General features: G+C 42.6%; 1 protein-coding gene across 1 annotated transcript in view; it reads right to left on the reverse strand.

Moving 5' to 3' along the window:
• Positions 1 to 18,245, reverse strand: part of LOC105275903 — a 127,926-nt gene that overhangs the window by 35,191 nt on the left and 74,490 nt on the right. Inside the window, exons 3-4 of the mRNA XM_011333108.3 lie at positions 7,915 to 8,172; positions 5,282 to 5,515 (exon numbers count right to left, since the gene is read on the reverse strand). Coding sequence (XP_011331410.2) covers positions 5,282 to 5,414 — 133 coding nt within the window. The 5' untranslated portion in view covers positions 5,415 to 5,515; positions 7,915 to 8,172. The remainder of the gene's footprint in view (positions 1 to 5,281; positions 5,516 to 7,914; positions 8,173 to 18,245) is intronic.

The following is an 18,245-nucleotide window of genomic DNA, read 5'->3' on the forward strand; positions in this document are numbered from 1 at the left end:
TGTCGCAGCAAAGCGAGATTTGCAGTCGTTGGCGAAAGCATCAAAAGGAGTGACGTAAGGCAAATTGGGAAATAACGAGAAGACGAGTGCGTCGCGAAGTTTTAAGGGCCAATAAAGCCTGCAATTCTCACGTAAAAATGCCGTTTCTCGATGTAACTGAGGTCGACGCGGCGGTTACAGGGAATCTTTATAGAAGTACTAAAAACGAGAAAATGAGATCGACACGGGAAAAAATCCACCGCGCTGGTTTGTGTAATAAAGGTACCGACGGTTAAATAAATGAATAGGTGTGTTGCCCTCATTAAACTCCTGACAAAAACGTAAACCATTCTTTACGCGTCACACAGTAGCGTGCTCTTTACACATATTATTTTCAGTTTCTTGCTGTACGCGCGTAAGTAATTAAGAGAGCCCTGTTCGTTTCTCTGTATAATAGAAGGAAAATATTGTGCAAGATACAACTTCCACCGGGATGAAAAATAAAGAGATTACTTTCGTTCAAACCGCAATTTAACCGTACTGATTGATTAAAGCTGAAGGAAAACATAAAGAGTAGAATGAAATATCGCTTAATGGTAAAAAAATACGAAGCGATTCTCTCCTTTCAATTATTTGGACGTTTCCAATTCACCGCTTTGCACAGCACTCTTGCCTCCGCACCCACTTACGTTTCTTCCCCTCGAGCAGCACCCCAGAAATAGGCCCGAGGGGGCGTGCAATTCTCGCATATGATCAATAAAACGGCCGAATGCGGTCGTTCACGTGTCAGGCAACGTGGCCGGCCGCCGCCTAAAACGTCTGCGAGACGTTCGGGGCTGCACCCAGCCCCAGCAGTTCGATTTTCTCCGTGCGGTCCGTTTCGCTCCAACAATCCTTTGGGAAATTGCAAGAACTCCTATAAAAACCTCGACATATTTTCGCGTTCCCGAGGACAAAAAGCCCAACTGAAGAGAAAACTTTTCCTCGCTTGCGCGTATTTTCGCAACGTCGCGTGCCTTCTTTTTCTTGTCCCGCGGAACCATCTATACATCTGCCGACATAGCTCGATGAATAATTATCGGAAAAACCTCGTTTTTTCTCTCCCCTGTCACAAGGAAAGCTCCTCGTGTTTTTCTATACTTCGCGACGCGTCGGGAAACAGTCGCGAAGGAGAACGGTCGCCTGCTTCGATTCAACCCTCGCGACGAGATATCGACCGGTTGCGTGGCATCCTCCGTGCTTTGCGCGGCGCATTTTTCGCGGAGTCGACCTCGTTAAAAGGCTTTTTAGTTAAATGGATGCGCGACGGGGGAAACGAGGACGGCCAGTGGTGCATTCCATGAACATCAAATCGGGCTGGAAGGACAGGCCATAGGGAGGCCTCGTACTGTCCTGGGAGGATACGACCGTCATTATAACACGGTCGTAACATCAATGGCTTGTAATAGTCACGGAAGTATAATAGTACAGCAGATAACTAAGGCGGTGCTATCTACATCCCTCGGCGTCAGGATGTCCATCGATAAGAATCGGTAAGAATCTCTGCGTCTAGGGCATTACCATAGAAATTCGATGCAAGTGATGTAAGAGATCATAAAGTGGAATATCACCTCGCCGAGGCTATTATATTAACGCGCCGAAATTGATGGCAATCATAATAATCGGTTCACTTCCCGGGTACGATTTCTTTTAGTAATCCGCGTAATTCGTAGTTCGGAGAAAGTTCACCGTTTCTGGAGACACACGACCTGCATTTATATTACGTCATTCCGAAGTTATGAGTCCAAGTTTTAAGTGAAAAGTCGCGGGGATTGAGTCCGACGTGCAATCTTCTGGAGCGTGAAACACGGAAGTTAAAGGACGACCTCGGGAGCTTTAGAAAGGGTGACACGAACGGATCGGAGATCACACCGCAGGATTAGGGCTCCGCCGATCACGAGACTTGTCCACGTTGTAGTGTGACTTTGTCAGCTTCTCGTGTAACCTGCTGGTAACATCACTCCTGACAAAGCTGCTTCCCTTAACTGGGCATACAAGGTTGCACACACGTTGTAATTGCACGAGAATTTTAATTACGTAATACGGTCCAACACACAAGTAATACGTCGTTAAATTCATGTAATCCCGCTATTGACGGTAATCACATGATTTTGCACTGTGGCAATTACTAGCCAACATTAGGATTAGACACGCGCGTATAATTACTGATCAGTATTTCGTAAATTGGACTATGCCACACTCGACAGTTAATTTTCAACGGAAACGGTAATTGGTTCGTTTACGTTTAGAGGAATTATCAAATAATCCCTCTCTCACTCTCTCTGTTCTAATTATCAATTATCGAGCACAAAATTTTCCGCGTATAAGCAGACAGAAGGATAAATTTCCTTGAATCAAGGATATTAAGCGATTAAATTAGATTGTTATCTATTTATTTTTCGCGATTGAGAAAATTTCGATAATGTGAAAAACAAACGTTGGGGAACAGTTAAAATTAATTTCTCAATAATGAGTTAATTAATGTTTAACGAAATGGATCATGAAAAATATTGTAGAAATTTTTAATTCAGAATCTGTATTATCGCGTATTGCGATACGCGAACGAATATTAAACTGAAAAAGGACATTGAAATATAAAATATTACTCCAAATTGTTAAACCGCCAGAAAAATTTTTCTTAAAAAGGCAATAACTATATCTCGACCAATACTGGCTATACTTATTTATTAGCACAACGTTTCGGTTTAGATTCAAGCCCTCTTCAAGTGCAATTCAATAAATACAGGTCATTTTCTACAAAAAACAATTTACATTTAAGAAAATAACATCATAAATTGAAATAATATAAACTATGAAATATATAACTTACTGACAGAAAATAAAATATTACGCATAAAGCAAATTGTACAAAAGTTAATCAAATAGTGCTTGAAGTTACACGAAAGGTATACGCGAAATCCATTACGATGCTATATAAATAAGGCTTCAATATGCACTGCAGTAATAATAACAGAATATATAACGAAACTCTGGGATCGATGGCAATGTATAACGAAAGAGGAAACTTACGAGCGGGGCTAAACTAAAACAGGAAAAGCAGAGAGGAGAAGTGTGGAAAGGGAAACGTGAAAATCAGAGCAGATATCGCAATACCAACGAGAGAGAATAAAACTTTCCAATCTGGTTGTTCCTACGAGCTCTCGAGATCGTCGTGAGCCCCATCGAATTCGAGATGGCTGTTTCGATCGCGAAGGGATTGAAAGAATCAGCGAGCCGGGCGGAGGCGCATACGCCGCCCTCCAGATGGGGGTTGCAAGGGATTGCGTCGGCCGGTCAAGGCACTCGTGCCCGTCGAGAGGTCCGGTCGATAGGTCACGGTACGAAGGTGAAGTGTGTGCAAACATAATTTCGGTAGTGCTCTCTCCGAAGAGAAGCTTTTATATCGATGGGCGATGGGTGAAGGCGTAAAAGCGAATGTCTCGGCCACAGGATTGGCTGGCTCACAGCATGTCGCGTCACGATCGATAATTGGTTAAATCCCGCGAACGTCAAATGTTCGTTCGCCCGCCTCCCCTTCGTCAATGCCATTGAGGGTAGGAAGCTGCTTTCGTGGCCATTTTCATCCCGTCGAGTGAGCAACACCCTAGTGCGAACGGTAAAGCTCAAGTGACGAGACCTAGGGAAGAAGGGGGATCGAGAGAGGCGATACATAACGCCGCGAAGATGGCGAACATTTGGCCTGAATAAAGTATCCCTCCCCCTCGCAGAAAGATTAATGATCGACTTTGTGGAAACGCTTGCTTCCTTGCAAGCCAGTCGGGATTGCTGATAAATTTCTCCTCTGGATTGTCAATCTTACTTGATTTGCTCGTCGAGATTTGATTCAAAAGTGATGTGATTCTCATGTGTACGAAACGTCTCAAAATATGTAAATCTAGACATAAGGATCGAAAGCCCGCATGTCTTCAACATATACTTCCATGCTTCAACTAGAAGCGGAAAGGATTGAAACGATGTGTCTGGTTTTATGGGATCTTCTTTGCCTTATTCTTGTTCTTCAACATCAGTTTTTCCATCGATTTGTTACTTTTCTTAGGAGATTGATGTCAAATCTCTCTTCCTATCGTTTAGGTGGTCTCTCTGGTGGTCTAATCGTTCGTTTTTACGTTTTGAGCCATCCTTACATCGCTCATGCTTTCATGGTCTCTCTGTCGCCTTCTTTCTCGAATCCATCGCACATCCTGGACTCTGCATTATTTTCTTATGAACGAGTCTGTTATGCGATTTCATAATCTAATGCGTAATATTGAACGCAACGACGTCCTCATGACGTTGAACTGAGCATTGATTTTGTTCTTGTTATCCCCACTCTCGTTGCAACCGCATATGTTGCTGTGGATCGAACGCACGCTTTATAAGCACGTATCTTACTCTTAGTTTTCTATTCTTAGTTCCATGTATCTATTCTTCTATATCACGCCCCGCAGGCAACCAGCTACCGCTACTGTCTTATATGTTTCTTCTCGGATTTCTTGCATTATATTTCTATTGCTGCTTATCATGACTCCCAAGTAGCAGAATGCACTTGTTCGATTTTTTCTTTTTCTTTTTTTTTGTTAAAATGACTCCTTAGAACTTAGCTAAGCCTGGCACTGTCCATAAGTCCAAACTCATTCGATTGATTTGTCATATATTGCTCGTTCGAATTTGACGCCTTTCTGCATTGTGGCAGCGTTGAGGCCAGACGAAAGACAATTGAAAATAGAGCGTTTAGATATAGAAAAGAATGAGAGTTAAAAAAATCAACGAGTTTGTAACGACACACGCTAATAAAGAAGAACATTTTACTGAAACACAAAATCTGCACCTTGTAGGTACTCGGGCTAAAGCCATGACTTTTGTTTTTCAATGGAGATTGTCAGGATTGTACTTGATGGCATTTAATTGAAATGCATAGAGCATCTGTTGCAAGTCGTTCTGCCATGGTTTCACGGGATCATTTTATTTAAAACAGAAATTTCACTTTACACTCATTAACATCATTTACTGTTCGCGGAAACTGCAACGATTTTACGGAAGCAACATGTAATCTACTTACAAATACGATTTAATTACTTGATGAAAACAGTATTTAATCATTTTCGCAGAATGCATATTCCCTTAGCATGCAGCCCGAGGGAAAAATGTACTTGGAGAATACGCGCGGCGTTAAATAGATAAAAGAGTTCGCGATGAATACGGGGAGGCAGCCGATGAAAGTTTCCGCCAGTTACGCGCCGGTATAATAAAAGTTCCCGCTCACCCTTGAGTTCCATGTCCGTGACCTGGTTCGCCTTGTAAGTGGCTGTCTCCCTGCGGTCGCCGACGATGAAGTAAATATTGGTGTACTCCTCGTTGTTGTCGCTGCCGGTTCCGTTCCTCGCCTCGTGGTCCATGGCCACGCGGATAGTTTCGGCCTTAAACCGCCTGCCGCTCCTCGTCGCTCGACCTCGCTGCTGCACTTTCTGGGACTACCCGGCCGTGCTACTGCGCGGGGCTGTTGAAACACAAAGTCAAAGACTTAGACAGACATTCGAAAGCTACCACTGTTACAATGGTCCTTTATCCTTGATATTGTTCTCCGGAAACCCATCAACAAGATACATAAATAGGGCATGTATCGTCAATGTAGACAAAAGGAGACTCGAGATTAGGGTTAGAAAGAAGAAGCTCATTCTCATTCATACAAATAAGTAATTAAACTTTCGAAAATTATATTAATCTTCAATTTTCATCTGACTAAAAATTATTTAGTTAAGAGTATGTCCATCAGTTTTTCTTCAAAATATAGGGTGAGGCACCTAAAACAGGCCACCTGAATATCTCGGCTGTTATTGGTGATAGAACAAAATGTGTCAGACCAAACTTGCATGGTTTCGAGGGACACATAATTTGTTCTAAATAGTTTTTTATTAGGTGGACGCGTAGAGGTCATATGAAGGTCAACTTGGTTTTTTTAAATGGTATGATATGTGTTTTTACGTACCATCTAGTAGAGTGTTTGAAGATGCGCACATTGATCTACGGATCAAAATCATTCAAGGTCACTGAAGGCCAACTGCAAGGGAAAATAATTTATTTTATATTGCCTAGAGTTCTCTGCTATTAAAAATACTGTAAACTCAGAAATGAAAAAGTTCTAGCCCTTAGAAATTGTTTCTTTTTCCGCGAAGTTCTGAGTTGTTGTTATCATTATTTTTTATATTGCCTAGAGTTCTCTGCTATTGAAAATACCGTAAATTCAGAAATGAAAAAGTTCTAGCCGTTAGAAATTTTTTCTTGTCCGAGAAGTTCTGAGTTGATGATATCATTATTTTTTATATTGCCTAGAGTTCTCTGCTATTGAAAATATCGTAAATTCAGAAATGAAAAAGTTCTAGCCGTTAGAAATGTTTTTTTTTCCGAGAAGTTCTGAGTTGATAATATCATTATTTTTTATATTGCCTAGAGTTCTCTGCTATTGAAAATACCGTAAATTCAGAAATGAAAAAGTTCTAGCCGTTAGAAATTTGTTCTTTTCCGAGAAGTTCTGAGTTGTTGATATCTATATTTTTTATATTGCCTAGAGTTCTCTACTATTGAAAATACCGTAAACTCAGAAATGAAAAAGTTCTAGCACTTAGAAATTTTAGCCTTCAGTGACCTTGAATGATTTTGATCCGTAGATCAATGTGCGCATCTTCAAACGCTCTACTAGATGGTACGTAAAAAACATATTATACCATTTAAAAAAACGAAGTTGACCTTCATATGATCTCTACGCGTCCACCTAATAAAAAACTATTTAGAACAAATTATGTGTCCCTCGAAACCATGCAAGTTTGGTCTGACACATTTTGTTCTATCACCAATAACAGCCGAGATATTCAGGTGGCCTGTTTTAGGTGCCTCACCCTGTATAAACAAAATAATGCAAATGGATAGAAATTATTTAATGTAATCATCATCAACATATTTATGAACCATCAATTGAACATTACTAGCTAATCTATACGATCCTTAACAAAGCTGAATATATCCGAAGAACGCAAAAATTAGTTGTAGTGCCTATATTTCACTTTAGCGGAAATATCAGTTATTTGTAAAAAATTCCGTTCACTATTTTTACGTCCATGCAAAAATTTTGCTGCGCAATGCTTGCTTGCTCGCACACCGCCATACTCCAGGATATAAAGTACTGAGGAACTGTGGTAGAACAAGATGATGAAATACTTGAATTAATTGTTTCACGGATCAAAGAGTTAGTTCAGATACATTTAAATGCCGTGTTAAAAGTACCGGCAACTTGAAATTAATTAGAGAACTTATCCAGAAGTAAATTACAGATAGAGGGTGTCTTATAATTTTCTTCACAACTCAAATTCCTTTCATTTTCGTTTAATGAAAGAGTAATTGCACCATCAATATAAATTACTAAAATATTACTTAAAAATCTATGTATTTGTTTCTTAACATTTTCAGCATTGTATAACAGTTTCATAACAGCAGTTTTATATATATAACAGTAAATTTGCGCTAGCAATTTCGCGATGCCCAGCAGTGTACATTTTGCTGTTTCTCCTGCGTAAAAATCAAAGAGGTAACTGAATCGAACGAGATATAACACATCAAACAGTATCTCCAGTTCTATCCAGTTCTAAAGCTTGAGCAGCGCAATTTGTTCCATCTTGTATAAAAATCTATCCATCATAAATCATCACTTTTTAAAACAAAGAAACTTTATCGAAATCCACTAATGGAAAGAAGAAAAGAAACACGCAATAATTCAGCGATCAATGGCAACAGCCTCAAATAGATCAATCAGTATCAACAATTGCAGAATTTTATTTCTATAGAGAGAAATGCGCGAGAGAGAAAGCGAATATTCGGCATAGAAATTTCCGAGGACTGTCTCACCTTTGGTCGGGTGTGGAGGGGTAGCAGCACCCTCGGCGAGCTCATCGTCGCATCGCCGGCCCGGCGGCGGCAACGACCGGGCCACCCCCGATTATCGCACCTGTCGAGCTCGTATCTGCTGCCACGCGCGACACCTGCCGCTGGCTTCGGGGTTGGACGTACCGGGAACGCGTCGACAACGACGAGCGACGATGGGGTGTAAGCGCGACCGACCGCTCGTCTGCTACCAGCCGGCACCGCGTTTCCTCATGGTCCATTCTGCAACAGAAGAATCGGCCGTTACAAGATGTTCCAAAGTCATGAAAATATCACCGCGCTGCGTGTAATCTTTCACATTTTGAATCGTTCATTCTCGAAATCAAAGACGATTCTCTTTGAGCGATTAGCACGCGAGGCATTTTAAAGTCTCTACATAATAACAGAAATATTATTTCGTAATTCCACATTAAAATCCTGCTAATACGTGATAAATCTTAGTTATAAATAAAAAAAGACGCGCTCTTGCGAATCAGGAATTGAAGTGCGCGAAGATTTTCTCAATAATTTCGTCGACGGAGTAAAAAGTCCATCGGGGATAAAAGTAATGATATCTTGATAAAATCGGCAGATAAATATATGCATATATAATATATTATCAAAGCGAAACGCACAGCTGCGCCGAGGTGCGAGAGTATTTATCGCTCCTGACTCGACGCGTGGAGCGAAAGTGATTTGATTATAGGGTATGACGCGGACTTTCCCCAGCGACGGAGCGCAAAATATGGGTTGCGTGGAAATTGAATCTCGGAAATTCGTGAAGCAAGTCACCCGTTTCATCGTGGGAAATAACGATGGAGCTTATCCGGAGACGAAAAGGATCCGCTGGAGAACGATGCAACGCAGAAAAATGGGAGAGCTCTCCACGTTTTTCGAGAAGAAATCCATCCGTTTCTTCTGGTCGAGCTTGCCACACCCAGGTAAGGTGCGTGGGCATGAGAAATTTACGATTTCTTTGCCCAAAGTCGCCGGCAGAAATTAGAAGCAGCCAGTACAACCCACCCTCGCGCTTGCCACCCTGCGAGGAACGACGTCAGGCATCGAAAGTGAAGACGTACGGCGCACGTGAATTTATAACATCTTCGTGAATTTGCCCGGCGTGCATCGTTCTTCATTGCAACCGTATTGTGCGCAAGACAAGATATTAAAGCTGAGTAACGTCAGGAGCAGGTATATCGACTTTTCCATTAAGTATGCAAGCCAACTCGCCTAGAAGATTAGTGATCGTTCCGAGAACGCGTTTTCTAATGTGAATTTAGAACTCGTACTTTTTCACGACGACTATCTAATGCCAATTTTAATCCTGGAAATAATTAAGACGCTTTATATATACGATGGACGTAATTCAACTTGAGCTTGAAATAAGTAACGAGACTCTAATTGAGAGACAAATTTGAGATCATTGCATTTCATTCTTCAAATTTTCAAATAAGATTGTAGCTACGAATAAAAATTCGCGTAAATAATAAGTGAAGTTTTATACCTCAATGAAAGTGAAGGAAGCATCAAATAGAATATTGACATAGTTATTGTAAATTTCTAATATAATAATTTATAACTTATTTCTCAGTCACCGACGCTTAACGTTCGCGCAATACGCAATAAAATATCTAATTAGATACTAGAAGTAGAAACAGCAAGTGCTCATCTTCTCGACGAAGAATTCAGTGGTCGCGTAAAAACACATTTCCACGAGCTTAACGGCGAATTACCGGTTGAGTAAGTTTACAACCAGCTTTTCCACCCTCGAATGCTCGAAGACACACGACAGCAAAAAGACGAGAGATGGTCAAAAGAGGGTAATCATTCCTCCGCGAAGTAGTTAACTATGAGGCGTAATATCCGCGCGACTTTCGACCTCGGCTTTCAGAGAATTTTTGCTCCTCAAGCTGAGTCAGCTCGAGAAGATCGCAATGTCTAGTTGCATCGACATCGAGCGTTTTTTTTTTCTTTCAGGAAAACGGAAAAAACCAGACTTTTAATAGCGGCGACTATGACGCTGTCACTAATTTTCATACTGCGTCTTACTCGTCATAGTCGTGATAATAACATACCTGATAATAATGTGTCGCTCATTAGAATCAGACATTGTTAATTAAACAAGCAACACAGTAAACAAGCAAGAAAAATGACGTAAGAGAGGTACGGATTATTCCATAAACAAGTCGCTTCGCACACAGCGCGTGTACTTTTAACTTCCAAGTGCTTCTCCCTCCTTCCTGGGAATACAGAAAAATATGACGCAAATAAATGTAGGATGTGTGAATCTCGGAATATATAATTTACATTTTTACAGATTCATCAGTTGAGGGATTTAGCCTGTAATCGTACATAATTTTTTCCCGCCTAAGCAAAGCCGCAAGAATGAAGCGGATTTACAGCGATTTGCTTGAATACAAGATTACATTACAGCGAATACAGCGATTACCCCGAACACCGACTCGCATCTGAACTCTCCGTCATAGAATATCACCTCTCCTCCTTTATACAGTAATCCTTTTTAGCCGGTTGAATCCAGTTCGAATAAAAGCTCTCGGCGCGACGGCGACGCTCGTAGAAAAGCTGAATAAAATCCGTCCCGTGCGGGTGGGTGTGGGATCGCGATCGTGACGCCATGGCCATCACGACGATAATTGGATTGCGATATAGTCAGTTTCATACCTGATAACGCGGCAAGACGTGCACGGGGACCATAATCGAATGAGGCGCACCGGATGTGCATTGATGGTGAGGTCGAGGTCGGTCAGGAACGACGCGGATGTGGAGAAAAGCCGTAAACCAATCAGTGTCCGCGGTACGAGTTCGCTTCTCGGCCGACCAGAACTGCGGACGACAAGCCCGAAATCGCGAGGAGGGATTCGTTCTCGACTCGCAAGAATGCACAGGGACAGCAAAGGGACTTCCTTCTTTCCAGTGATTTACCGTCTCGGGAGAATCTTAAAAATGTGCCCTCGCTGCGACTCCAATTGACTCGACTCGGCAGGAAGATAGAGAGGAAAAGAGAGAGAGAGAGAGAGAGGAAGAAGGAAGAATTTCATTACAAGCGCCGCTCGTCCTCGCTCCTGAGGTCCACACCTAACGAGGGATTGTCGCGCGATGAATGCTTCGTAGATTTGCATTCGAAAAGTGCGCTCGTGACCACCTATTCGTTTATTCTACGCAGAATTATGAAGCGCGATAATTAAAACGCCACGTATTCGCTTGTTTATTCAGCGCGAAATGCTGTAGACTACCGCCGCGTATCGTCGCGCGCCTTGGCATCGGTGCTTTAATTGCTGCTATTGAATTATTTCTATTGAATTTATATTTTTTGTCGTATTCTATTGAATTTATACTTCTTTTTTGCCATTTTCGTGTTCACGTCATTTCATGTTTTTTCATTTGTTTTTTTGGACATATACATATGAATCGATATGTTATCTTTTTGCTTTTTTTTTGGAATACGCGACAGATACAGCTATCCATCGATTTACGTTGCAAATTTTTGGTAGAATAGATTACCAAATTTTGCGAGGCACAAAGCCAGATTTGAAAAGTAACAAGGTTCCCCTTCCCCTTAAAAAAACGGAATCCGTCGCGTGAGCTCTCACATTTACGGATATTTAGTTAAATGATTTCTGAGGGACTTTTTCAGTACGTCAGCGTGAAACCTATCATTATAGAAGTACCGCGTAACTCGAGAGAAAAGTGGATACTTGCAAAATACACACGTTCTAGTTATGAAAAGAAAAACGCGTTATCCCCGGACTAATTCTCTGCCCTTTTTTATTCTTGCAGCGTGCAAATTTTTCGACAATTAAAAAATTTTTTTAAATAGAGATTTATAGACATTTTTTTATTGAATGATCGATCAAACGATATCACAAAATGTTCGAGATTACGAATGTAGCACGGGTTAAAAATCAGTGGACACGCGTTTCTCTTGCTTTGATCCCATGTTCAACTTTAACAGCATCGAAATGACAAAACAGAGAGTGTCATGTTTCGCAAAAGGGCAGGATGAGCTACAAATCGGTTACCAGGTGACATCAGGTGGCCGGATTTGCGTAATGTTGCACGACCAATCGGCTTCGAGGGTGGTACGCAAGCACGGCGATTAATCCCGCAAATGGGAGATTTACTGATGCAACGGGATTAAATCGCTATTCATTCGCCCGTTAATTACTATTTTCTCGGCGGCAAAGGATTACTTGGGATAATCCCATCGTTAAAACATATATATCAAAGAAAAAGTCATCGAAGCTATACCTTAACGTGCGTAATAACACGAAGTACAACTTTGCAAAAATTTTATTTTACATTGTCGCATTCCGGTAATAGCAGAATTTTTATGTGGGAGTACGATGCACAACGTGTTCGTCGATTGAAGGTACAATAGATCGTTAGGTGAAACACGATCGATCATTCTCCTTGCCAAGTTCCAAATTTGCAGTTCTGTTGTTCAATAATTCATTTTGAGCACATGTTTATCGCACACCCACGGTACAGACCTTCAATCTCTCTTTCATTTACTAATTTCCACGAACGCGGCGCCGGTGTTTTACATGGCACGATTGTTGCCAGTCTGTCACGCCTGCGCCGTATTTGCGGCAAGTTAGAATCGATAGCCGTATGTCGCGGCCGAGTTTATCGAGGGATCAACGCGGTGTACGTCGTTAAAGGTGATCGACTTTTCACCTGCAAGTGTACGCAAGAGTTTCGCCCTTGCCAGCGAATCGCCGACGTTTCGCTACAACGAATTCATTAACTGAACTGCATACAGATCGGAGAAAGATGATCTCTTTTTGTTCGAAAAAAGCTGGCTCTGTTTTATTAATCTTCTCCTTTAGGAAAATTGAATCGACATGATAAATGATTAAACTATTCTCTCCGCTGGATAAATCATAGTTTTGTAGAAAAAGCCGGAATAGCCGAAGAATTTCTTTTATTTCGTCGAAAGTTTCGTCGACTTTCTCCGTGCGACAGATAGAACGTGTAAAACGCATTTTGGCGAGTCTTGGCATACCAGAGGCTACGGGAGAATAACTAATTGCGCACAGAATGCAATGTATATCTGGCGCAATTCCAAGCGGCAATAGTCCTGCGACAGTTTCGTGCGAGAAAATGTTGCCAGCTGAATAGAGACCGCGTGACAAAAATAGCGAGAAAGACCCGGCAATTTCGCTGTGCAACGCAGCGCGATACAAGCTATTTGCACAATGTTTAACAAAGAACAGAGGAACTTCGTTTTATCGCGCAAATTATAGTATAATACTTTCGGCTCGTATCAAGAAAACGATCGAATTACCCCTCGTGAACAAACAGAAGAAAGCCAGATACGGGAGATTAAAATGATTTAAAAAAGCGTAAGCACGTTCACTGGAGAACGCGTGCATTTCTCGAGCGGCGATAACACCAGGCTTTATTGAATTCATTTCTTCCTTTTCTTTCGTTTTTGCGCGATAGAAAAATATTGTATTGGACTAACTGGAGCGTTTTTGCGCGACTTAATCTGCCTATCGGTAGAATATATTCTAAAATGTCGGCTAATTGTTGCCAATTGCGCTCTCGTGCATTCGCAACAACGTTAATGATATATATTCGCGGAACTGTATCTAATTTAAAAGAAGAAAAAAGATAACATTGGAGAATAATGAAGGATCGCGCAGTGGGATTTATTGTATCGCCCATCGCAGAACGGAGCGAACGGAAAAATCGAGTAACGAGAACTCTGATATTTTTCTCGATATACGATTCCCCTGGCGCGCGCAACAGGATTCGTGATGCATTTGGATCTCGCAGGTGAAAGCCCACGATTTGCAATTACGAAGGGCTTTCGCAATCAAAATCACATTACATATCCCATAGATTGTAGATACGTGATTTGCGTAGAAATGATTTTCGTTCAACCATAATCACCACGATGTTCAATGACGAGAACATCCAGGAGCCTAGATGTTCGTAACGGCTCCGTAGTTCAGAGGCTGTAACCGACGTCAGATAGAAGCGCGGACGCTAATTAGCACGACTAACCAATCATTGGAAGGTATGGGTCGGACGATATACTCCCATCCCTCTATCAAGCGCGTCGTCAAATTAGCGAGCCTCACCCTTCGGAGAAATTCTCGTGGGGCAAACGCGTTCCATTATAAAAGCCGCAAATGTCGGCGAGCACGTGTCGGCTCGTACGCTTTGCGACACAGCCCGCCACGATCGCCGGTGACAGTTCTGTAACGAAGGAAAGTCTCGTTCCATATTATTAGATTTTTTAACAGCACTTTACCGTAACTCGTCGCGCCTCAAAAGACCGAGAAAAAATTCACTGAAAAATCTCGCAGACGTGCAGTCGCAGAACCCTATCTCGTCCCTCATGCGCGTTTCTCGACGTGGGTTGCAACGGCGCGACCCAGTTTTCGAGATCTAATTAGCGGTGAAGCGAGCTGGCAGTCTCGTTTGTTCTGTTCCGACCGAGTTGCGCGAGTCAATTCGCTCGTCGAGCCTTCCCCGCGTGTTGCTCGCGTTGTTTAAGGTCCGCGTTTGTGTGGCATGCACAAATATAACGTACGGCTGGCAAGCGTCACGTACAAGCTTGGCCCGGGCATATCGCTTTGCGGTGCTCGTATAAGCCGATTGTAAGCACATTACGCGTTAAACTCGCATGCTTATGCAAATTTGTGTGCCGGGAAATTAACCGGCGCTGTCCATAATACGAGACTGGACACTCGGACAACATCGTCGCCGCTTATAACAATATTGAGGATCTGCCTTGCCAAAACATACCCTGTCCGAAACGAGCGCAGAGTTCGTTAATACGCAATATTAATTAACGCGACTATTTTGTCGTTGTATTTCTGACACTTGGAAATTCGCATATGCGGACACGTGTTATTACGAGAGTATAATAAAACATTAAGAATGAAATGCAAAATATATCTGGGAAAAATTTTAAATATTAAAATAAATAATTTAAAATAAATTGCATACGGACTAAATTTGAGATTGTGTGATACCAAGTTAACACGAAATTCTGCGCGAAAAAGGCACTTTGTGAATGCATCGTTATTGTAAATATGTAATATCTCGATTCGTGCCTCCTTTTTATTTCTTGGCATCGTAGAAATAAAATCGTTAACAATGTTGCCCGATCATTACTCACGCCCGTCGAAAACCACTTATCTCTCGGTCGTGTTTCCTCGACAGACGTGATATCGCATTAACGTGACGTAAAGACGGGGCCAATATTATGGGAAGTGTCGACTTAACTCGCGTTTCCGGTACGAGACCCGGCGCAAGAGAGAGAGAGGCTCCTCTCTCGCACGAGGCTTTATCTCGTTGTGATTTATGGCGCCGGTTGGGACGCGACGATGTTAAATAGTGCCGAGAATCGAGCCACTTACACCCACGCGCACGTACATACCGCAAGAAGTGACATTGTCTGTTCGGAGAAAATCGACGGACCACGGAATTCCGATCGACGGTAAGCCGATTAATCAGTTAGTTAATTAATACCACGCGCCGGTCACTGGCGCTATTCGGTCCGATCGGATCAGCGGTGAAGGACCCGGAAATTCCAACACTTTGATGAAGTAATTAAAACCGAAATCCGATTTCGATGAGTTCAGTCTCCGATACTCCGATCCGAGCAGATCCTCCGTTAATGACGTGCGCCTGATGGCAGGAAGTGAAAAGAACTCGGTGATGATAAGCCAACCGTATAATGAATCTGCAGGAAACGCTTTTTTTCGTTGATACCCGCGCGTCTCTGGAAACGTTTCAACTGATCCGTTACGGCGATCCGCGCGCGCGGATGGTCCTCCGGTTCCTCGGCGCGCGCGGTGGCCAGCATCGGCGATATGAGTCAGGGAAAAAGGAAACGTGCTAACGAGCCCCGGTCAGCATTAATTGTGACATCCTCCCGACGGCGGTCGAGCCACTTCCGTCGACTCTGGAGCGGAGGAAGCTGCCAAGACGACCTCCACGCCTACGCGAGCCGACAAAAGGGCCCTTCCTCCGGCCTGAAGAAGCTGTCGTCGCTGATATAACGCGACGGGCGTTAGCCGAGTTAGGTAGATGACTGAAATCTCTTCTTGCTTCATCCGGAAGACAACTTCAATGTTATAAAAGTGGAACGTTATATGGCAAATATAATTGCCTGTATTGCATCAAAGATTCTCTGCTTCTTCAGATATCCTTGTTGTTCTTTTCTATGAATCAATAGCTTTTTTAAAATCAAGATAGGATGCATAGAATTACAATTAATTGTCAGAAATCTACTCAGTGATCTTTTATTCGCAATTTAAACCTGTTTTATTCGCAATTTATAATAGTTACTGTAGAGGTAACAATGATATCGTTCTGGAAACTAATTTATAACGGACTATCCATTATAGAACCGATCTATATTAAGTCGCGACACAGGACCCGCAATAGAATTCGCAGACTGTCGCATCAGCGACACTGCAATCGCGATTGTCGCACCTGGGGTGTTGATGACGCGAATCGCATCATCTTCGCGATACATCGGCTGGGACCAACGTGTAATACCGCGTTAACATAATCGCAGCTGATGCCCGGAACGTGGTTTCACATGAGATCCGATGAATTCAGGGATTTCCCGACGGGAATCGCTTTATGCCGATACGCGCGGCTCTCTAAACGCGTTACATCGCATTTTGCCAACTCGGTGCTCGTTCTCGATATCTACGGATATCGCTGTACGCGCTCTACAATCATTAAATGCGAGACGAGTCGGGCTCATACCGCATGCGGGTACCGAAACGGTTGTGAACCACATTGTGCATCAGCTTAAGTGGTGCGTACGAGAGAGATGCCTCTTGCTCGTCTCTCTCTTTTTCTCTAGCTCTCTCTCGTGTCGTTGCACGATTTACCAGCCTGATGCACTCGAAGAACCTGCAATTGAACCAAATCGCGCCAAGAACATGCAATTGCTTCATGTATTGAAATTCAAAGAAAGCAGATCAACCTCGTATAATAATTTCGTACGACGTTATAGAATGCGTAACGATGATACTCGTTGAAATAGTATTTTCCGCGATACTGCAAGCAGAAAAACAAACTGCAATGTCATAATCGATCTAATCTAATTATCTGTATTCCTATTTTTATTTATTCGATTTATTCGATTCGTAATTAACACTGCTTGTGAGATGAAAAGGATTTTCGACATGAAGTTAAAGAAGAAATAATTATCGGCAGGGGAACTGATAGCTCGCAGGCAAGGATGTGGCGAATATTGAATTTCCCAGGACGATAAGATTCGATTTATTATCGCTATCGATTTAATTTAGGCAACCGAATCCCACGATCCTCGCACGGCAGGCCCATTAGGGACGTGTATGAAGTTCTTACCGGGGAGGAGAGGGTCACGATCATACAGAGGGGAGTGCGGTATCTCAGAACGAAATCTCGTAACGAGATTTCCTCCGAGGAGATGGCCCTCCTGAGATTTCTCTCGGTGGCGGTTCGCGTCCGCTCGGGAATAAGACGGGGAGAAATTGTGGCAATTACCATTCTCCGCGCCTCGGGAAACACTCGCGTACCATGAAGTCGAAACGGATCAAACGGACACGGGAGGCGACCTACGTGAAGTTTAAACCTCGTTCCGTAACGAGACCGCCGTCTCGTAACGAGTTTATCGATCCTAAACTTAGCGGCGAAGAAAGAGCTCTGACGGACGTCGACCAAATTTTTATTCCATTATATTGCTTCATTCATTTTATTAGTATGCGATTCCAGGTTTCATCGTCAAAGCAGTCGCGGATCCCTGCAATAGAGCTTCCGTTTCGCCGCACCTGTGATAACAACTTCTATAATAACTACGTCAATGCGAGAGATAAAAAAGCGGGGAATTCTAGCATGAAAATATAAAACGGTATACGTGATAGAGAAAAAAGTAATAAAGGGCATGGAAACCGAAAAATCCCGCGCAGTTACAAAACCGCACGCTGAAATATGGATAAATATAGGAATAAAAAGGAGATGGTTAATAATACTGAAATGAAAATAACCACGATATTCTCAGCGTCGAGCTGCATTTCGCTCTACAATTTTCTTAATGCACCTTTCTTTTCTTAAATGCACCCTCTCGCCGGTTTTATCGCAAAAGCGTGGGATCTAAGCCGCTGCGATGCTAAGAAACCGAGAAATCGATTCAGAACCGAGCTTCTCCCCGAGATAATCAATTCGCGCTTAATACACACGATATATTTGGACTTCAGCGAGTTACTATCTAATCGAGGCGCATTCTCCGATTGATTCTGTTCCAACCGGCATACCGCAGGACATAATTCTTCTGA

Source organism: Ooceraea biroi, chromosome 4 (genome assembly GCF_003672135.1).
Source record: "Ooceraea biroi isolate clonal line C1 chromosome 4, Obir_v5.4, whole genome shotgun sequence".
NCBI classification, from domain to species: domain Eukaryota; kingdom Metazoa; phylum Arthropoda; class Insecta; order Hymenoptera; family Formicidae; genus Ooceraea; species Ooceraea biroi.